The sequence below is a fragment of the Manis pentadactyla genome, unplaced genomic scaffold, assembly GCF_030020395.1.
Source record: "Manis pentadactyla isolate mManPen7 unplaced genomic scaffold, mManPen7.hap1 scaffold_461, whole genome shotgun sequence".
NCBI lineage: Eukaryota > Metazoa > Chordata > Mammalia > Pholidota > Manidae > Manis > Manis pentadactyla.
In genome coordinates, this window is record NW_026644845.1 from 43,655 (window position 1) to 60,590 (window position 16,936).

Consider the following 16,936-nt stretch of genomic DNA (forward strand, 5'->3'; position numbering starts at 1 on the left):
GGTACGTCTCACCTCTCTGCCGGCCTTCCAGGGTCCCAGAGCCGCCTTCCTGCTCTCCATGGAGAAGGGAACCCCTCGGAGGGCTGCTCTGCGGGGAGGGAAGAGAGTAAGAGCGTAGCTGGGTGCGCCCGCCCCGTATGAGGCAGGGCTGACCCTCGCAGTGGAGGGCAGTCATGGGCTCCAGCACGGCCACCTCCAGGGTCCTGACAAGGGCAGAGCGAGCCAGGCTACCTGCTGGCACAGCTCCACGCTGGGACCTGGGCGTGAGGCTTCAGCGCCACGGGAGCTGAGTGAGGATTTCTTACCATGCTGAGTGAATGAGAGACGGCGTTGGGACCCCACAGGGGAACTCCTGCCTGTCAGGTCAGGGTCCAGAGATCCAGGGGACCTCATGACGGCTCTAGTGACTCTCCCAGCCTCAGGCTCCATGTGCTTAAGTAACCACAGGGCTCACACCGGAGGCCACCAGTACATGGTGTTGGCAGGATGCACAGCATGCTCCTAACCACATGCTGAAGCCCAGGGGAGATGTGGGCAGGTAACGTGGTGGGGCCCCAGTATAGAAGCAATATCCAACCGCAGGTTAACCGCAGCCAGCCAGCTGAACCCCCAGATCCCCTTCCCCATTTGGGCGGTGTGGCAGCCTGTGCCCTTGGAGCTGATGGCAGGTCACACTGTGTAGGCCTCGGGGGTTTCTGATCAGAGGTGAACGGGTAGAGCCTTCCGCCCAGGACTGCTTCTCACAGCACCTGGCCTACCTCCACCCCTAATATACCCAAGGTCAGGTGCCAAGGCTGGGGACCAGCTGAGAAATTAGGATTATAACAGTTCCTAGTATCTCCACGCACCATCAGCACGGGAGGCAGGTGAGCTGTGGTGAACAAGAAGCCCTAAGACACAACAGAGTCGTCCACACGTGTGGGAGCCGCTGCCACCTGGGTCCTGGTGCAGCAAAGCACCTGTGGGGAACTTTACTGGGAGTCGGTGTGATCCGAACACGAGCCGGTCGGAAGGTGACACTGAAGAGTCATTAAACAATACGACCACACATGGTGTCATTACAGTAGGGCAAAGGGTCCACGGAGGCTCGTCATACCGTCCTTTCGCAACTTGTATTTTAAAAAATAACAGTGAAAATATGGTAATTTAACTGTCAAACAAAGTGCAGAGCAAAAGGATGTCATTGGAACGTTCTCCATATTGAGAAATACAGGCCTGGGGCTAACAGTGAAGCCGGAGAATAACCGAAGTGGCCACGTGCTGGAGAGAGAATCCGACCGCTGGGCGGCGTACTAGCTTAGAGAGGCTTAATAAGACATCGTGTAGAACTGGTCAGAAGGAAAAGCATCGAAATCCCCTATGTTCTGTATGGGAAGTCAAAAGCATTTTTTAACATTTGTTCTTGTGATTTCTTTATACAGACTTTTTATACCCACTCTGTTGCATGTCTATCTATTCAAAAGTCAAAATGTTATGCTCCTGTATTTACTTTCAAAAGTTTAAATATTTTATGTTATCTGCAGTCTAAGTCACTTTTTATTTCCTCTTCTCATTATTTGTTGCCAGGTCACAGAAATACAAGTGATTTTTAAAAACCTGATTTTCTATCCTGTGAAGTTCTAAGTTCTCTTCTTAGTACAAGTAGTTCTATGATAGATCCCTTATGAGAGATATATATATATATATATATATATATATATAGTTGGAGAGCCAGGGAGAGGCTTTTACTTAGAAATATAGTGAGAGGACAGACCTCCGGGCTCATTGCAGGAGGTGATGAGAGAGCCCCCGCTAAGGATATTTTCTAGGAACACAACAATGTCTTCTGGGAATAAAGACAGTCGAACTTTTTTCTCAGAGCTTATGCCTCTTTTTCCTTGTTTGCCCGACTAGATATTCTAGTATAACGCTGAGGGAGGGTGGGGAAGGCTGCACGCAGATGCTCGCCCCTCATCTTCCAGGAGGGCACCTCACCACTCACGCACGCCTTTGCTGCTTCCCACCAGCAGGCACTGAGCTATTACTGCGCTATGTAGAGGGCACGGCCCGGTGCTCTCAGCGGAGTGAGAGACGCACTACCTACTGCCGAGAGAACAAGCCGGTAATAAACCCTTTCACACCCAGAATGATCTACTCTCATTTCTTTGGTCACTGAATCCATACTGAACTTCTCCGAGGCAGGACGCCCCGCAAGACAACTCCATTAAAGTGGCAAACTGAACTGGTTCAGGACATTAAGGCTCTGTCCTCTCTTGGGCATGAACTCCACGTGGCCAGAGTATATGATCCTGTGCACGTGCTGCAGGACTTCATCTGCTAACGTTTGGTGAGCTTCTCTGACAGCCTCTGGGCTGATGCCTCACATGAAGGGGCATGAGGGACGTTAGAGAAACGTCCTCCAAATCCCGAGAAGTAACATGTGCACAGACATGTCTTAGAATACAACAATGCAGGGACAGAATTCATTTTATGACGTTTTACTGAGTCTGTGTCTCTGAGAAACTGAAGGTGATTGGCCGCCCTGCACTGAGTAAGTCCATCGGCACAACTTTCCCAACAGCACCGGCTCACTCATACCTCTGGGTCACATTTGGCAATTCTCACGTTATTTCACACTTTTCATCGTTCTCCTATTTGTTAGGTGACCGGTGATCTTTGATGTTGCCACTGAAGTGCTTTGGGTGCCCCCCCAATGCACCCACGAGACGGCAGAGTCCATCAGGGGGCGTCCCGAGGGCTGTGCTCACTGGCGGTCCCATCCCTCTCCCTCTGCTCAGGCCTCCCTGTCCCCTCACACACAGCAATGTACAAATAAGGCCAACGGGTTACCCGACAGTGGCCTCTAAGTGTTCCAGTGAAAGGTCACCTGTCTCTCCTGTTAAATGAAAACCTAGAGAAGATTCAGCTGAGGGAGGAGGGCATGTCAGAAGCCAAGATGGGCTGAGAACAAGCCCTTTTCACCAAAGACTGAGCCCAGTTCTCTGGGTATGAACACATAGAAAAGGTTCATGAGGGCAACAGTGCTCCTCCACTGAGCCCCCATTTGATAAGACGAAACAGCCTATGGACGATATGGGGAAGGTTTCACTGGTCTGGACAGGAGACCAAACCAGCCACAACATTCCCTAAGACGAAAGCCTGACCCAGAGCAAGACCCTCAGTCTCTTCAATCCTATGGAGCTGAGAGATGTGAGGAAGCTGCAGACGAAAGGGCTGAAGCTGGCAGAGGTTGCCTGATGCACTTTAAGGAGAGGAACCACCTCTGTAACATAAAAGTGCAGGGAAAGGGGCAGTGCTGACGCTGAAGCGGCACAAGATCTTTTCTGAGAAGTTCCAGCTGAGAACACTGACGAGGGGGGTACACTAAACAACAGGCTTGTAGTGTAGACAAGGCAGCCTTGCATTGGAAGATGTCATCTACGACCGTGATAGCTGGAGATCAGAAGGCAGTCCGTTTGCAAAGCTTCAGAGGACGGGCTGGCTCTCTTGTGAGGGGCTAATGCAGCTGGTGACTTTACGTTCAAGCCCATGCTCATTTACCATTCTGAAAATCCTAGGGTCCAGGAAATTATGCTATATTTAGAAAAGATTCCTTCCAAATTTTACTTCTTCACAATGCAGCTGGGCACCTAAGATCGCTGACAGAGGTGTACTCTCTGGTGAACATTTGCAGGCTTGCTTACACATCCACTCGATGCAGCCCTTGGATTAAAAAGCGCTTTTGGCTTTTAAGTCTTATTATAGAAGAAGCACATTTCATAAAGGTCCAGCTGCCATAGACAGCGATTCCGCTCAGGAATCTGGGCAGAGGAAAGTGGAAATTTCTGAAAAGGATTCTCCCGTCTAGGTGCTATTGTAAGAATACTTAGGATTCCTGGAAAGAAGACAAAATATTGACATTTACAGAAGTTTGGAAGAAGCTGCGCCCAAATTTTGCAAGTGACCTCAAGTGGTTCATGACTGCAGGGGAGGAAGTAACTATAAATGTGGTGAAAACTACAAGAGACCTGGGTCTCCAAGTAAGGCCTCAAGAGGGGACTGGACCACTAGAATCACAGCATAAACTTTAATGGATAAGCAGATGCTTTTTAGGCACAAACAAAGAGGTCTCTTGGGGTGGAATCTACCAGTCGTGCAGATGTTGTCAGGGTTGCTGAAATGACAGAGAAAGATTTAGAATATTTTATAACTTTAGATGAAACGCAGCAGGACAGTTTGTGACACTACTATTTTGGAAGTTCTGGTGTGGGTAAAATGCCATCGATCCGCATCCCAAGCTAGAGAGAAATCTTTTGTGAAATAGAAAATGGGACACAATAAAGATCAGAACATAATAAAATACAGAAATTAAAGAACAGGAAAAAAAGGAATGAAAAGGACTGCTCTGTCTTCAAGAAGATAATCAACATAGATAAACCCACAGCAGATTTGTCAGGAAAAAAAAGAAAGGACACAAATAAAGTCGGAAAGAAAAAGGAGAAATAACAACTAACACCACAGAAATTCAAAGAATTCCATGGAAAATTGTATACCAAAAAACTGGACAAGCTAGAACACGTGGACAAATTTCCAGAAAAGTACAAACTTCCAAAGCTGATCTGGAGGAAAGAGAAAATCTGGACAAATTACCAGTAAAAAAAATTGAATTTTATTTTAAAAACCCTCAAAAAATGAAAAGCCAGCTGAATTGTTCCAAACACTCAAGGAAACGCTAATACGCATCCTTCCTAAAGCATTGCCAAAATAGAAGACCGAGGGCTACTTCCAACCTCACTCTATCAGGCCAGCATCACCGTAAAAGCAAAACAAACGCATTGCAACAAAACAGCATGAAAGACCAACATCCATGGTGAACAGAGATGTGAAAATCCTCCACAAAATAATAGAAACCAAATTCAAAAACACAGCAAGAAGACCATCCAGCACGACCACATGCGATTTCTCCCTGGGAATTGAGGAGCAAAATTATTTGCAAATTGACTAATGTGATACACAATAAAAAGGATAAAAATGAAGTGATAATCTCAACAGATACTGAAAAATCACTTGAAAAAAATTCAACATCGATTCATGATAACAGCACTCAACAAAACGGATGTACACAGAACACATTTCAACATAAGAAAGGGCACATAAGACAACGCCACAGCTAACGTCAACTGAATCGGGAAAAGCTGAAATATTTTTCTCCAAGATCAGAAAATAATCAAGTACACTCTCACCTCTTTTATTCAACATAGTAGTGCAAGTCCTAGTCATGGCAACCAGAGAAGAGACAGAAGGCTTCCAAATTGGTGAGGAAGAAGAAAACTGTCACTATTTGCACATGACATATTATACATAGAAAACCCTGGAGACTTCACTAGAAAACTGTTAGAATGAGTAACTGGATCCAGCGAAGTTGCAGGATACGAGATCAATATACAGACATTTGTGGCATTTCTACATAATAACAATGAACACAAGGAAAAACCAGGAAACCAATTCCATTTGCAACTGCATCAAAAAGAATAAAATACCCAAGAGTCACCTTAACTAAGGAGGTGAAACAGCTGTACGCTGAAAGCTGTAAGACGCTAAAGAAAGAAATTGAAGAAGCACCAGTAAGTGGAAATCTACCCTGTGCTCCTTTATAGGAAGAAATAATATTGTCAAAATGGCCATCTTGCCCAAAGGAACTTACATGGTCAATGCAATCCATTTTGAGACACTAATGGTATTTTCCAGTGAACCACAGAAGACTCCAAAGAGCCAAAGCAATCTGGAGAAAGAAGAACAACGAATGGTGAAAATGGGGGCATCATGCTCTCTCACTTCAGGCTACAGTACACAAAACACTGTGGTACTGGCACAGAGCAGGCCCATAGGCCAATGGAACAGAATGCAAAGCCTAGAAATAAAGCCACATACATGTGGTCAATTAATATATGACAAAGGAACTACAAATATACAGTGGGGAAAACAGGCAGTGTTGGGAAAGCTGGACAGCTTCGTGCAAGGGAACGAAACTGGATTACGCTTTAACTGCACGCAGAAGAGTAAACCCAAAATGGATTAGAGACCTGACACTAAGACATGGAGCCATGACACGCTTAGAAGTAAACACAGGCACAAGTGTCATATTTATGGCTGCATTACTTAAAAGAGCCAACTTATACAAGCAACCAAACTGTTGGAAGAACAGATAGATGTGCTACATGTATGCAATGGAGCATGATTGAGCCACAGGAAAGATATCCAGACACTTGTGACAGAATGGGTGGACCTGGAGGGTATGATGCTAAGTGAAACGCTACACCAGGAAGAGGAAGAAAACACTATATGACTTCACATATTATACAAAACAAAACGAATAGAATTCACTGCCAGACTCAGAGAAGGGACTGGTGGTTACCATGGGAAGGGAGGGTTTGGGATTGGGGTTGAAGTAGGTGAGGAGGATAGAGGTACAAAAACTCAATCATAACGAAATTAGTGGGTGAGTGAAAGCAAGGCATAGAGCATACAGGCCATAGATTTCTTCTATGTTTCTATGTCAATAGTAAATAATAGTAATTACACTAGTTGGGGTGAACACTTAATAATGTATGTAACTGCCAAATCACTATGCTGCAGATCTAAATCCAGTGTAACATTATACATCAAATATCCTTCAGTAAAAAATCATGATAAAATTAAACTTTCAGACTTAAAAAAATGAAGAATCAAACACTTTCAGAAACACATGAATCTAAAAGCCCAAGACATCCATTCCGCAAAACCCAGAAGGATGACCTCAGAGAGCCTTACTGAGATACCAGACCCCTCAAGCATGCTGACCTGAGCCAGAGGTTTAAGAACCCAGGGTCGGCAGGAGGAGGAGCTTAGGACAACGGCGGTGCTGGCCACTCGGGGAGAAATCACCACCGTGAGCGGAAACCTAGGGAGAGAGGGCGCTGTCTGTCATCTGCACTGGCCACAGTCAGTTGTTCTGTCACACTGACAGCGCGGGAGGTGGTTCCCAGTTTGTGGCTCAATCACAGATTCTCAGTATCATTACAAACATTTAGACAGTTCTGAATAAATGTTTCTCCAAATGCTGAGTGGCCGTAAGAAAGTTGTCAGTGATTTAAAGAGGTGTTTTTAAATAATATCCACATTACAGTTGTTTTGTGGGGAAAGAGTCTCTAGAGTTCCCTACACCGCTGTTCCCAAAGTCCTAATTTTTGGTTATATTTTGAGCACAAATAGTGCCACGTAGTCAGGTGAGTGGTGGGCGCATCATCTGTCCTCCGGGCACAGGGGTACAGGCAGCACAGAAGTAGATTACTTGGAAGAACCCAGAAGGTGCGAGGGAGGGAGTTGGGGGAACATACAGCAAAGTCAGAGAGATGGCGCGTCACCTCGTGAAGGAGGAGACGCCTGTCCACACGTGGGAGCTGCACCTTCACCAAGACGCACAAGGAAAGAACAGGAGAGAGAAGTGAAAAGTACCTGCTGAACACTAGACAGTTCTCTTCCCATGCCTTTCATACTAACGGCCCCGAGCACGGAATCGAAATTGCAAAGACGTTTTTGAGCCCACTAGGGAGAGTTCCATGGGACCGAGTAGCTGGTGAAATTAGGGGATTGTTAAACTTCTAGTGTGATAATGGGGCCAAAGATGAGTTAAAAAGCAAAGCAACCACACTCGCGCTCAGGAAGCCTGCTGCAGTGTCCGCAGATGAATGAGGTCTGACTGGGCTCAAGACACGGTATGAAAATAGAAAGCTTAGGGTTAGGGTGGGGCCTGGAGACACAAATAACAAACTGTTGGGCTGATGAGGGTATCAAGAGATTATACATTATATTTGAATTAATGTTTAAGCATTTTTCATTATAAACTTAAACATGGATTCTCTCTTCCCAAACAAACGGGAATGAGAGGAGAGTCCTCTCTGCAGGCCCAGAGTGGACACCCCCACGAGCTCTGGCTGTTCTCACTCGGGCCCCCTGCCGACATTCCTGGGCGCCAACACGTGCAGTACAGGAACGGAGAGGCAGCGACGGCGGCTTCACAGAGTCAGCAATGCCTCACGTTTGAATGCCAGGCACACTGGGAACATTTAGCTCCTCCACTTATAATTCATTAAAATGTTGAGGAAACAAACCATCCTGGGGTGATGAGAAACTTTCATATACTGATTCGGATGATGGAGACTCAACAGCTTATATTTATCAAAACTTTCTGAACTGTACCTTAAAATGAGAGGGTTTTAGTGTGTTGAAATTATACCTCAGTAACACTGATGATTTCTTCCTTTGCAGAGCAGAGATTCCAGCCCTAACCAGCAGGTTGGATGAGAGATAAACCGTGGATAGAGCATAAAGCCCAGGACCTGCACAGATGCATTGCTCATGGAATGCTACCTGAACCGTTTTTCACATGGCCGGTTCTACACCAGGCATGCGGTCGGCTGCGCACAGCACTGACAGGCGCAGGGACAGACGTGTCCTGAGCAAGGGGCTGGGATCTGGGGAAACGTTTCTCACTGAGAGGCTTGGTGGCCTGAGAAGCAGCTGAGGCTCTGAGATCACATGGCACAGTGCAGCTCACAGGCCGTCAGTCACGGCCGGGGGAAAGCCCTCCTGGTTTGCAGCAGAGAAGGTAACAGGCAAGGAGTATCCAACCCAGGCAGCTGTCCTCCCTATGCCCAGCACAGTCCCCTCCCCTGTGGGCACAGGACTGGAGGAAGCAGAGCAGGAGGCTAAAAGAGTGTGTCCTGGGAAATTCCCAAACCTGTGGTCAGTGGCCGAGAAGAGACCCAGAATGTAGGCATCTGAACACAGCCTGTCTTGACGTGATGCCGACACTGATCAGAAAGTTTGTCCTCTTAATTCATCTGGAACAGAAAGTTTTAATATTAACACTATTGAACTATTATTGGGCATTCACTGTCCACCAGAGATGGAATACCTCACAACAAACTTATGATGTGGTTACTTACCACCCACCTTTTCCAGATGAGGAAGTTGAGGCACAGAGAGTTTAAATTTGTAACAAATCCGAGGTCTGAAGTCTCACTGCAAAGCCCATGCTTCACACCAGTGGGCATGGCTAAGGCGATGCCCAGCATACACACATGGGGGAGAATGTGGACCAAACCAGAATGTCTGTGTTCATAAGAAAACCACACGCCCAAAGATGTTACTCTTCTTATGGTCCTATGTTGGCAAACAGAGACTTAATGCCAAACCTGGTGGTAGTTTCCACCCTCCCTGGAAGAGAACCTTTAACCAGTCAACATGTTATTTCCTGCTCAGCACTGGGAAATATACTGAGACCCCTTCTGCTCCCCTTCAGGCATCCTCACATAAAACAATGGATCCTTGGCCAGTAATTTCCTTTCCTCTGCTCCCTTTCCACCTTTAATAACCTTTACTTTTCTGCAGCCGAAAGGGGTCTTCCTCCACTCACAGAGGCGATGCTGCCCAGTCTTGAGCGATATAATAAAGCCCATTAGATTTTCAGATTTGCTCAACTGAGTTTCACTTTTTTCAACAGTTGCAAAGTGATGTGTCAGATGAAGCTGATGCATTCGTGGGGTAATAGTATCTCTACTTCTGGGTTTTGCTCACAATTTTTGCCACAATAAGTTAAAACCATTTATTTGGCGGTCATCCCAACGGCCTACTGGTGTTGGAAAACCTGCCTGGCCTCACTAGACCTCCCACGCCAATAACCGAGGGAGTTGGAGTGAGGCAGGGGGAGGAAGGACAGAGTTAGAGAATTAGTCCGTTAAAGCTCAGAAGGCCAGCTTCACATGGAATGTTTGAATACTCCCCGGATAAAGGAAGTATCTCAGCACAGGATATGTTTTCACTGTGTCAATGGGCTCATACCTTTGTAAGATTTACTTTATCCTGCTAAAAGCCCCAGCTTATTCAGGAGAAACTCCATCCTAAAGCTAAGACTGAATTTTAATCAAAAAGAGAATAACTCAGCTCACTTTGGAGGCAGAGCAGATGGTCTCGATTGATATGCTTCCAGGCAGGACTGCTGTTCTGGGAGGGAATCAGACAGGTAAATGTCTTGTGCTAAGTTAAAAGAAAAAACTTAGTGTCTCATCAAAGATGAACATTCTGGAACCAGTGGACAAGTCCACACTCCAAGCCTTTTGTTATATTCCTGAAAATCCCTCACCGCATATAAAACCGCCTGCACTTTTTAAGTGTGTAGCCCTTTCCAATCTTTCACCGCACCTGTCTCTTAGGTAGCCCACACTCCCCTTACTCTGTGTGCACATTTTTGCCTTAAATCAACTCTCACTACTACAACGCTCTATATCTATGCTTTTCCAGTGTGTCTGGGTCACTTTGCTTTGTCATTGTGATCCTCTGCATTGAAGCTCAAACCTTAACGCCCTCTGCCCCATTACAGATAAGTAAGGAGGGGCTGCTGAGAGCTCAGATCTGGGCTCGCAAATCACTGTCACCTGGGTGCCCCCAGATTGCTCTGAAGCTCACGGTCATGCTCTCTAGCAGCCTTCCTGAAAGCCCCACTTATCTCTAGGAAGTTCGCAGAACATAACCTCATTACATCCTGCGCTCTGCGGCTCCCCCAAAGCCTGGGGTGGTAGGGACTCGGTTCCCACGCTGTGCAGATCCCAGTGCACACTGGACGCAAGGTGACACCGGCTTAAGCAGTCAGCAGGGGATGCGCCCCATGCAGAGCAGAGGTTCAGTGAACTTCCTTTGTCATTCTCTCTGTCATTCCCTCACACTCTCGCCTTAATAAACTGCTTCCTGGAGAAGGGGATTGAGGGGTATTATGATCAGTTCACACGGTGTGTGGGGGTCCTGGGGAAGACAGTGTAGCACAGAGAAGACAAGAACTCTGGCATCTTACTACATTGACAGAGAGTGACTGCAATGGGGTACAGGACGGGGTACACAAGAATGGGTGTGAACGTAATAACCACATTGTTTTTCATGTGAAACCTTCATAAGAGTATAATATCAATCATACGTTAGTAAAAAAATTGTATAAACATATAATAAAATAAACTCCCTCACCTTATACTCACTTCCCTCCCACTCCCAACCAACTCCCCTCCCCCAAAAATATGTCCCCACTGTTTGAGGGGAAGCACTATCTGGGAGGAGAACTGAATCAAGAAATTGCTTGTATTAAGTTTATTTTACAGAACATCTACAGGACAGACTACGGATGGTGGTATAACATCTCTCACCATATCTCAGGTCATGAGGCCACATATCATGAGACTGTTAGGCAGAAGAATAGATATGAGTGGGTGGGGTGGAAAGAAAATAAGGCCAGGAAAACCCACTAGGAGGGACTCAAAAGACTTGGCCACTTCAAACTGGAGAGCCAGAAATGATGGATAGTTAATGAGTTAAACAGTAAGGCTAAAAAGTCCTGGAGTAACTTGGCCTGGAATTCTTGAATATTCCCAGATAAAAGTATCTCAGCATAGCCTCTGCCTTCATTTTGTCAATTAGATCATGCCACTGTAAGATTTACTTTGCCTGCTAAAAGGCCCAGCTTATTCTTTAACTTTAACCATATGCTGTTTTTTTCCTCCTACAGCCCCTAATGAAGTAATTTGCAACCTGAGCAAGAGATAAGCATCATGATTAGTTGTCGGGAGCCAGTCCAAACTGCCCACCTGATGGCACTGCCCAGATGCCCAGCAAGAAGGAAACAAAGTGGACTTCTGACAGGAACAACCCCGCTAACTCTCCTTATTATTATGGTGTTTGGAAATGTTGTTATTGTGTATTTATACACCTAAATTGGAAAACCAAATTTAAAATAACCTGGGAGAAATGCCAGAGGCAAGACCACCTTTCCCCCAGAAAGTAGGGATGGAGTGACAAGAGGAGGACCCTGAGAGGACTTTGGAAACAAGTATTAGCATATAATAAACAGGGGTTGTTTGAGTGGGTCCCAGTACCCTCTCCCCACCCAACTCGGCCCTGAGAGGAATTTCTAAATCACTCCTAGACCTGTTGGGTCCCGGGTGAAAAAATAAAACAATAAAACAGAGCCAGCATGTATAACGGACGGGATATTGTGTGTGGAAGGGCCTGGCATGACTGTACACACTCTCCCCATTGAAGAAATTTTCTTGTAGATATTATTGTATATGGTTTAAAGAAACTCTAAAAAAGCACATGACCCTGCCCTCCCTGGGAAGAAAGGTGGCCTGACTGGGCCCCTAAGCCTTCGGATTCATTGGTTATTACCCCCTTACCTCATCCCCCCAGGGGCAACACTCTCGTCTCTATGAAACTGGGCAACTACCCAAGGGTACAGTTTCCAGTTCCCGCAATTACAATCAGCTTAGTTTTGCTACACTGCTTTGATGATAGACTGTTTTGCTGTTTTTCTTTATATCTGCATGTAATGCTCTAGACCTAGAAAAATAGACTTAGCTATACTTAATACTTAAATGAATAGTAACCGCGGTAATTTTAGAATCAATAATAAGGAAACTGCAAGTAGGGCCCAAGCCAACCAGGTGTGAGGGAACATTCTGAGAATTAAGTCTTGTTTGTTCCGAAACCGCTAGGGATGCCCAGCAAGCACAAGTGCAAAACATTAATAATTGCTAAGGCGCCAATAATCTCATCTCTAAAGATTGACCTTTACGTGAATATTTTTTCTCAAAGAATCAAATGTTCTAATCTTTGTGAAACTGCGTACTCAAAACATATATAACCTTGCTAAATTTCAATAAAACAGGCCAGGCTCAGCTCGGAAACTCTGCTAGTGTCTGTGTCCTCATTCATTCATTCCGTCACTTGCCGACGCCATTCATCCCTCAGGGATCCCTGGACTCGCTGGAGCTGGACTCTGCCAATTAATTTTGGAAACAAGCCCAGCTCTGAACAGCATCGTAACAACAGGAACGATTCCAGCTTAAAACCAAGATTGCATTTTAAAACCCAGGAAATTAAGCAGTACGATTCTTAAAACACTCTTTAGCAAACAGACAATGACTCAGCCCACCTAGGGGGCGGGGCAGGCAGTCATAAGGTGACATGCTGGCAGACAGATGGTGCTACCCTAGGGAGAAATCAAAGCACTAAATTTCCTGTGTTGAGTTAATTTTGTAGCATTACCTGGAGGACAGAGAAGAGACTTAACATCTCATCACAGATGATCATTTCGGGTCCACTTAACTAGTCTACACTCCCTAGCCCTGTCACATTCGTGAAAAATCCATAAAATGGGAAACCCCCAACCCTTCAGCATGCACCGCTCTGAGGTCACCCACACTATCTAAGTGCTTAGCCTTGAATGAAACTTGAACCTTCCAGCGCCTCTTCTCTGAGATCGCCCACATCACTTTCTCAGTGTGCACTTTCTCTAAATACAATGCATGCCCTTCAGGGTGTCTCGCCTCCCTGAGGTCACCTGCACTTTATCCCTAAGTAAGTAACTTTAAAGAAAACCTCTACTCTGCTTCACTACTTTATCTCTGCCCTTCAATTCTCTGTTGCAGTGGGGGCAGGAACAAAGGAAAATAAACAACGCTCTGCTAAAGACACCACAAGTCATGCGTATGCCCAGCAACGCCCCAGCTTTTCCCCATTCTTGAAAGCCTGAAAAGACACAATCTTAAGACTACGAGTGAAACTTCTGAGGCTACCCGCAACTCCCCTTTATTCGAGTGGTACTTTTTGACTTAAAGATTTCTCACTGGGGCGACCAACTTATTTTGTTTTGTCTCTGCGCTCTTCCAGCGGTGAGCGTCTTTGTTACTTCGCTATTCATTCTAATCTGCAGACTGAAGCGCAAGCCTTCACCCTCTGTCCTACATCGGGTAAGTAGGGAAGGGCCACCAAGGTCTGAGTTGGGCTCACAAGTTGCGTCGCCTGGGACACCGGGACAGACCTCCCGCTGTACGACCGTGCTCTTTAGAAGCTGCCCCCAAATCTCCTTTCTTGGCCTTCGGGAAGTTCTCAGAACACGGCCTCACCCCGCGCAGTGCTCTGCGCCTCCCCGATATCCTGGGGTGCTAGGGCGTGGTTCCCAGGCTGTGCAGATCCACGCGGACCCTGCATCCAGGTGACCCGGCCGTGCAAGTTGCCGAGGCATCTGCCCACGCGGAGCTCAGTGAGCGCCCCTTTCCGCCCTCGGCCCTCGCCTGCTCTCTGCCGCTGCTCACCGTTCTGGTCACCGCCCTCACCTCCACTCGTCCGACCTGTTCGAGAACTCCCTCTCCTCGGGCGTCAGGAACCCTCCCGCCCAGGCGGAGGCTCCGCCCAGCGCGCGGGGAGAGGCCCTCCAGACGTAGCCGCCCGACGACCCCGGGACTCCCCGGGCCGCAGCTCCCGACTTTTCCCAAAGGCTCTCCTGGCGACTCGCCCTGTCTCCCCCTGGGACACGGACCCCCTGCACCTGCGGCCTGCAGGCGCTTCCGGCCTCAGTAACCCTCCCCGCCACATTCGCAGAGCCGGCATCCTCCCTGCTCGGAAGAGGGAGCTGGACAGGGGGCTGCAGGGCCCCTACTCACCCGGGGACGGACGGCGGGTGGGGACGGTGGCTCTGCGTCCTCGGCCGGAGGCAGACGGAGGCTCTACGCATCGGCGTGGCCGTCCACCGGAGGACACTACCCGGGATCCTGTGCGCAGGCCGGATTCCAGAACCCAGAATCCTCGGCGGGCAGTTAAAGACGTCCGTACCCAGAATCCTCGGCGGGAGGCTCCAGGATTCCAGGACCCAGAATCCTCGGTGGGGCGGTTCCAGGACTTCAGTGCACAGAATCCCTGGTGGGCGGGTCCAACGCGTCTACACCACGAATCCTGGCGGGGCGAGTTCGAACCTCAGTACCCACAAACCTTGGCGGGGCGGCTTCAGGACCTCAGTACCCGGAATCCTCAGGCCCTCTTCAGCTGTCCAGCACTAACTCACCCGTACCCAGAAGAGTCAGCGCGGCACCGCCCCAGGCCTTCAACACCCAGAATCCTCGGAGGCGTGGCCAGTGGTGTTCAGTATGCAGAATCCGTGGGGCAGCTCCACCTCCCGGGACTGCACCTCCCAGAAATCTCCTTTAGGTCATGCCTGCAGTTCAGACTCGAGTTCCCAAGCCGCAGGCGCTGCCTTTTGTCTCAGCTTCAAGTGAGGCCTCCTTGAATACTGAAGCTGCATGGCCTCTACCCCAGTTGCTGGATGGACGTTGTGGGAGCTGCGGGAGCATCTGCTGCACAGCCGTGCTGCACCTTACATGTAGGGAGGCAAGTTCCCTTCCCTGTGTAACAGACCATGTCACTCTTTCCCCTTCCAGGCACCTTCTAAAACTCCCATTTCTGTACCTCTACAAAGTAAGTTGCCAAGAAAATGAAAAGGTTACAATCCTGGGCTGATGCACAGTCTCCCCTGAGCCAGATGGGACTGAGTGTCCTAAAACATTGAGGAGAGAACCATTCCCAAGTCTGCAAAACTTGAGTTCATGATCTAATGGGCCCACAGCAGCCCCAATGCAGGAGTTCCCGGTCTGCAGGGGACCCAGGGCATCAGGCCGCTGCAGGTTCTATGAAACCTGCCTATGCCTAGTGGTCCCTGCAAGCATCCAATGTGAAAATCTACCCCATCTTGACTCATCCAGGAACAGGACCCAGAAAGGGAAGCAAATCTGGCAGGAAGAGTTGGGACTCAGCAAACCATAGCTTGCCACACACGTGCCCCTTGCTGACAGATGACCTCAGAATGTCGACGTGAGAAATTCGGGTGTTCAGGGGGAATTGGCCACTTGAGTAATTCTAGTTTCATTAGTAGGAGATACTTAACCGGCACTGAACACAGGGTAGACGTTTCTATCTATGACTTTCAATTCCTATGTAATTTCAAATTTATACAAAAGTTGCATTAGAACAGGACAAAGAATTCTCATATACCCGTTTCCTGGCTAACTTCACCAACTGTTTTCACTCTGCAACATTTATCCGGCCTATTTCATCATCTTGTCTTCCACTCTCACTCCTTCCTCCCCCTTTCTAGACTCTGTTTCAGACTTTGTGGCTTCTTGTCCTCAAGACTTTTCAATGAGTTATTTCCTATCTCCAAGGCCATGGGCACAGGACAATGATTAATCATGGGAAATGAAGTCACACTACTACTGTCTCATCCACCACTGGCTTCCAATTTTGTCCGCCATCCCAATAATGCCATTTCTAGCCATCTTCCCTCCCCCTTCTCAGACCAGTCCTGCCTCAGGAATTGTATATACACAGTATTTGGGCCCTTTGGTCCTGTCTCACCTGCACACTGCCTCATGTTTCTTTGTGTGTTCCAACCTTGAGTGTTTTGAAGGGCACAGAGGGCAGCTCTCGTCTACAATGACGCACAAATGGACACTACCTGAGGTTTGCACACAGGAGATGCAGCTGATGGTGCGAATACCCCTGGGCATGATGCGTCCTTAGGACCCTTTATCAGGAGGTATGGTGTCTCCTTACTGATGATGCTGACTGTAAGATAAATTCCAACCAAAATAAGCAGGCGACGAGAGGCAAGAAAGGGCCAGGCAGTTTATTTGAGGACAATCCCAGGCAAGGTTCACCAGTCTACATAAATGGAGGCTGGAGAAGTCTCGCCCAGCAGGGCAGGCAGCAAGTTTTTAAAGAAGGTAAGGGGAGGCAGAGCGTAGATTTACAGCAGCATGACGATTGTCTAGCCGAGGGTGCGTGAAGGTCTCTCATTGGTCTCTAGACAGGCCCTGGACAGCTACCACCATTCCTCCAGCGTGGGGGAGGGCTCTAGTTAGGAACTTCTAGAATGTTGTCTGATCAGACCCTGAAATGTTGTCAGACCAGGACCTGCTGGTCTCCTCGCCTTATTAGGTGAGGCCTGAGCCTGTGCGGCAGGCTCACCCCTCCCCCAGTGCCTCCAGCCTTACACTGACTTTGATCCCACAGCTAAGCTGGTGTCCACAGCAGGGCCGTCATT

At 47.8% G+C, this 16,936-nt stretch overlaps 1 protein-coding gene across 9 annotated transcripts in view; it reads right to left on the reverse strand.

Moving 5' to 3' along the window:
* Window positions 1–15,644, reverse strand: part of LOC118930300 (zinc finger protein 169-like) — a 43,932-nt gene extending 28,288 nt beyond the window's left edge. For 3 of the 9 annotated variants that reach the window (XR_008995615.1, XR_008995614.1, XM_057496789.1), the window contains exons 1-2: window positions 14,505–15,631; window positions 13–88 (exon numbers count right to left, since the gene is read on the reverse strand). Coding sequence is in view for 6 of the 9 variants with exons in the window: in XM_057496789.1 (XP_057352772.1) it covers window positions 13–88; window positions 14,505–14,575 (147 nt within the window). In the remaining 3 variants the exon portion in view is untranslated. Of the gene's footprint in view, window positions 1–12; window positions 89–14,504 lie in introns of all 9 variants that reach the window. The other 6 variants (XR_008995613.1, XM_057496790.1, XM_057496791.1 and 3 more) reach the window with 6 other exon arrangements.
* Window positions 15,645–16,936: the final 1,292 nt, after the last annotated feature.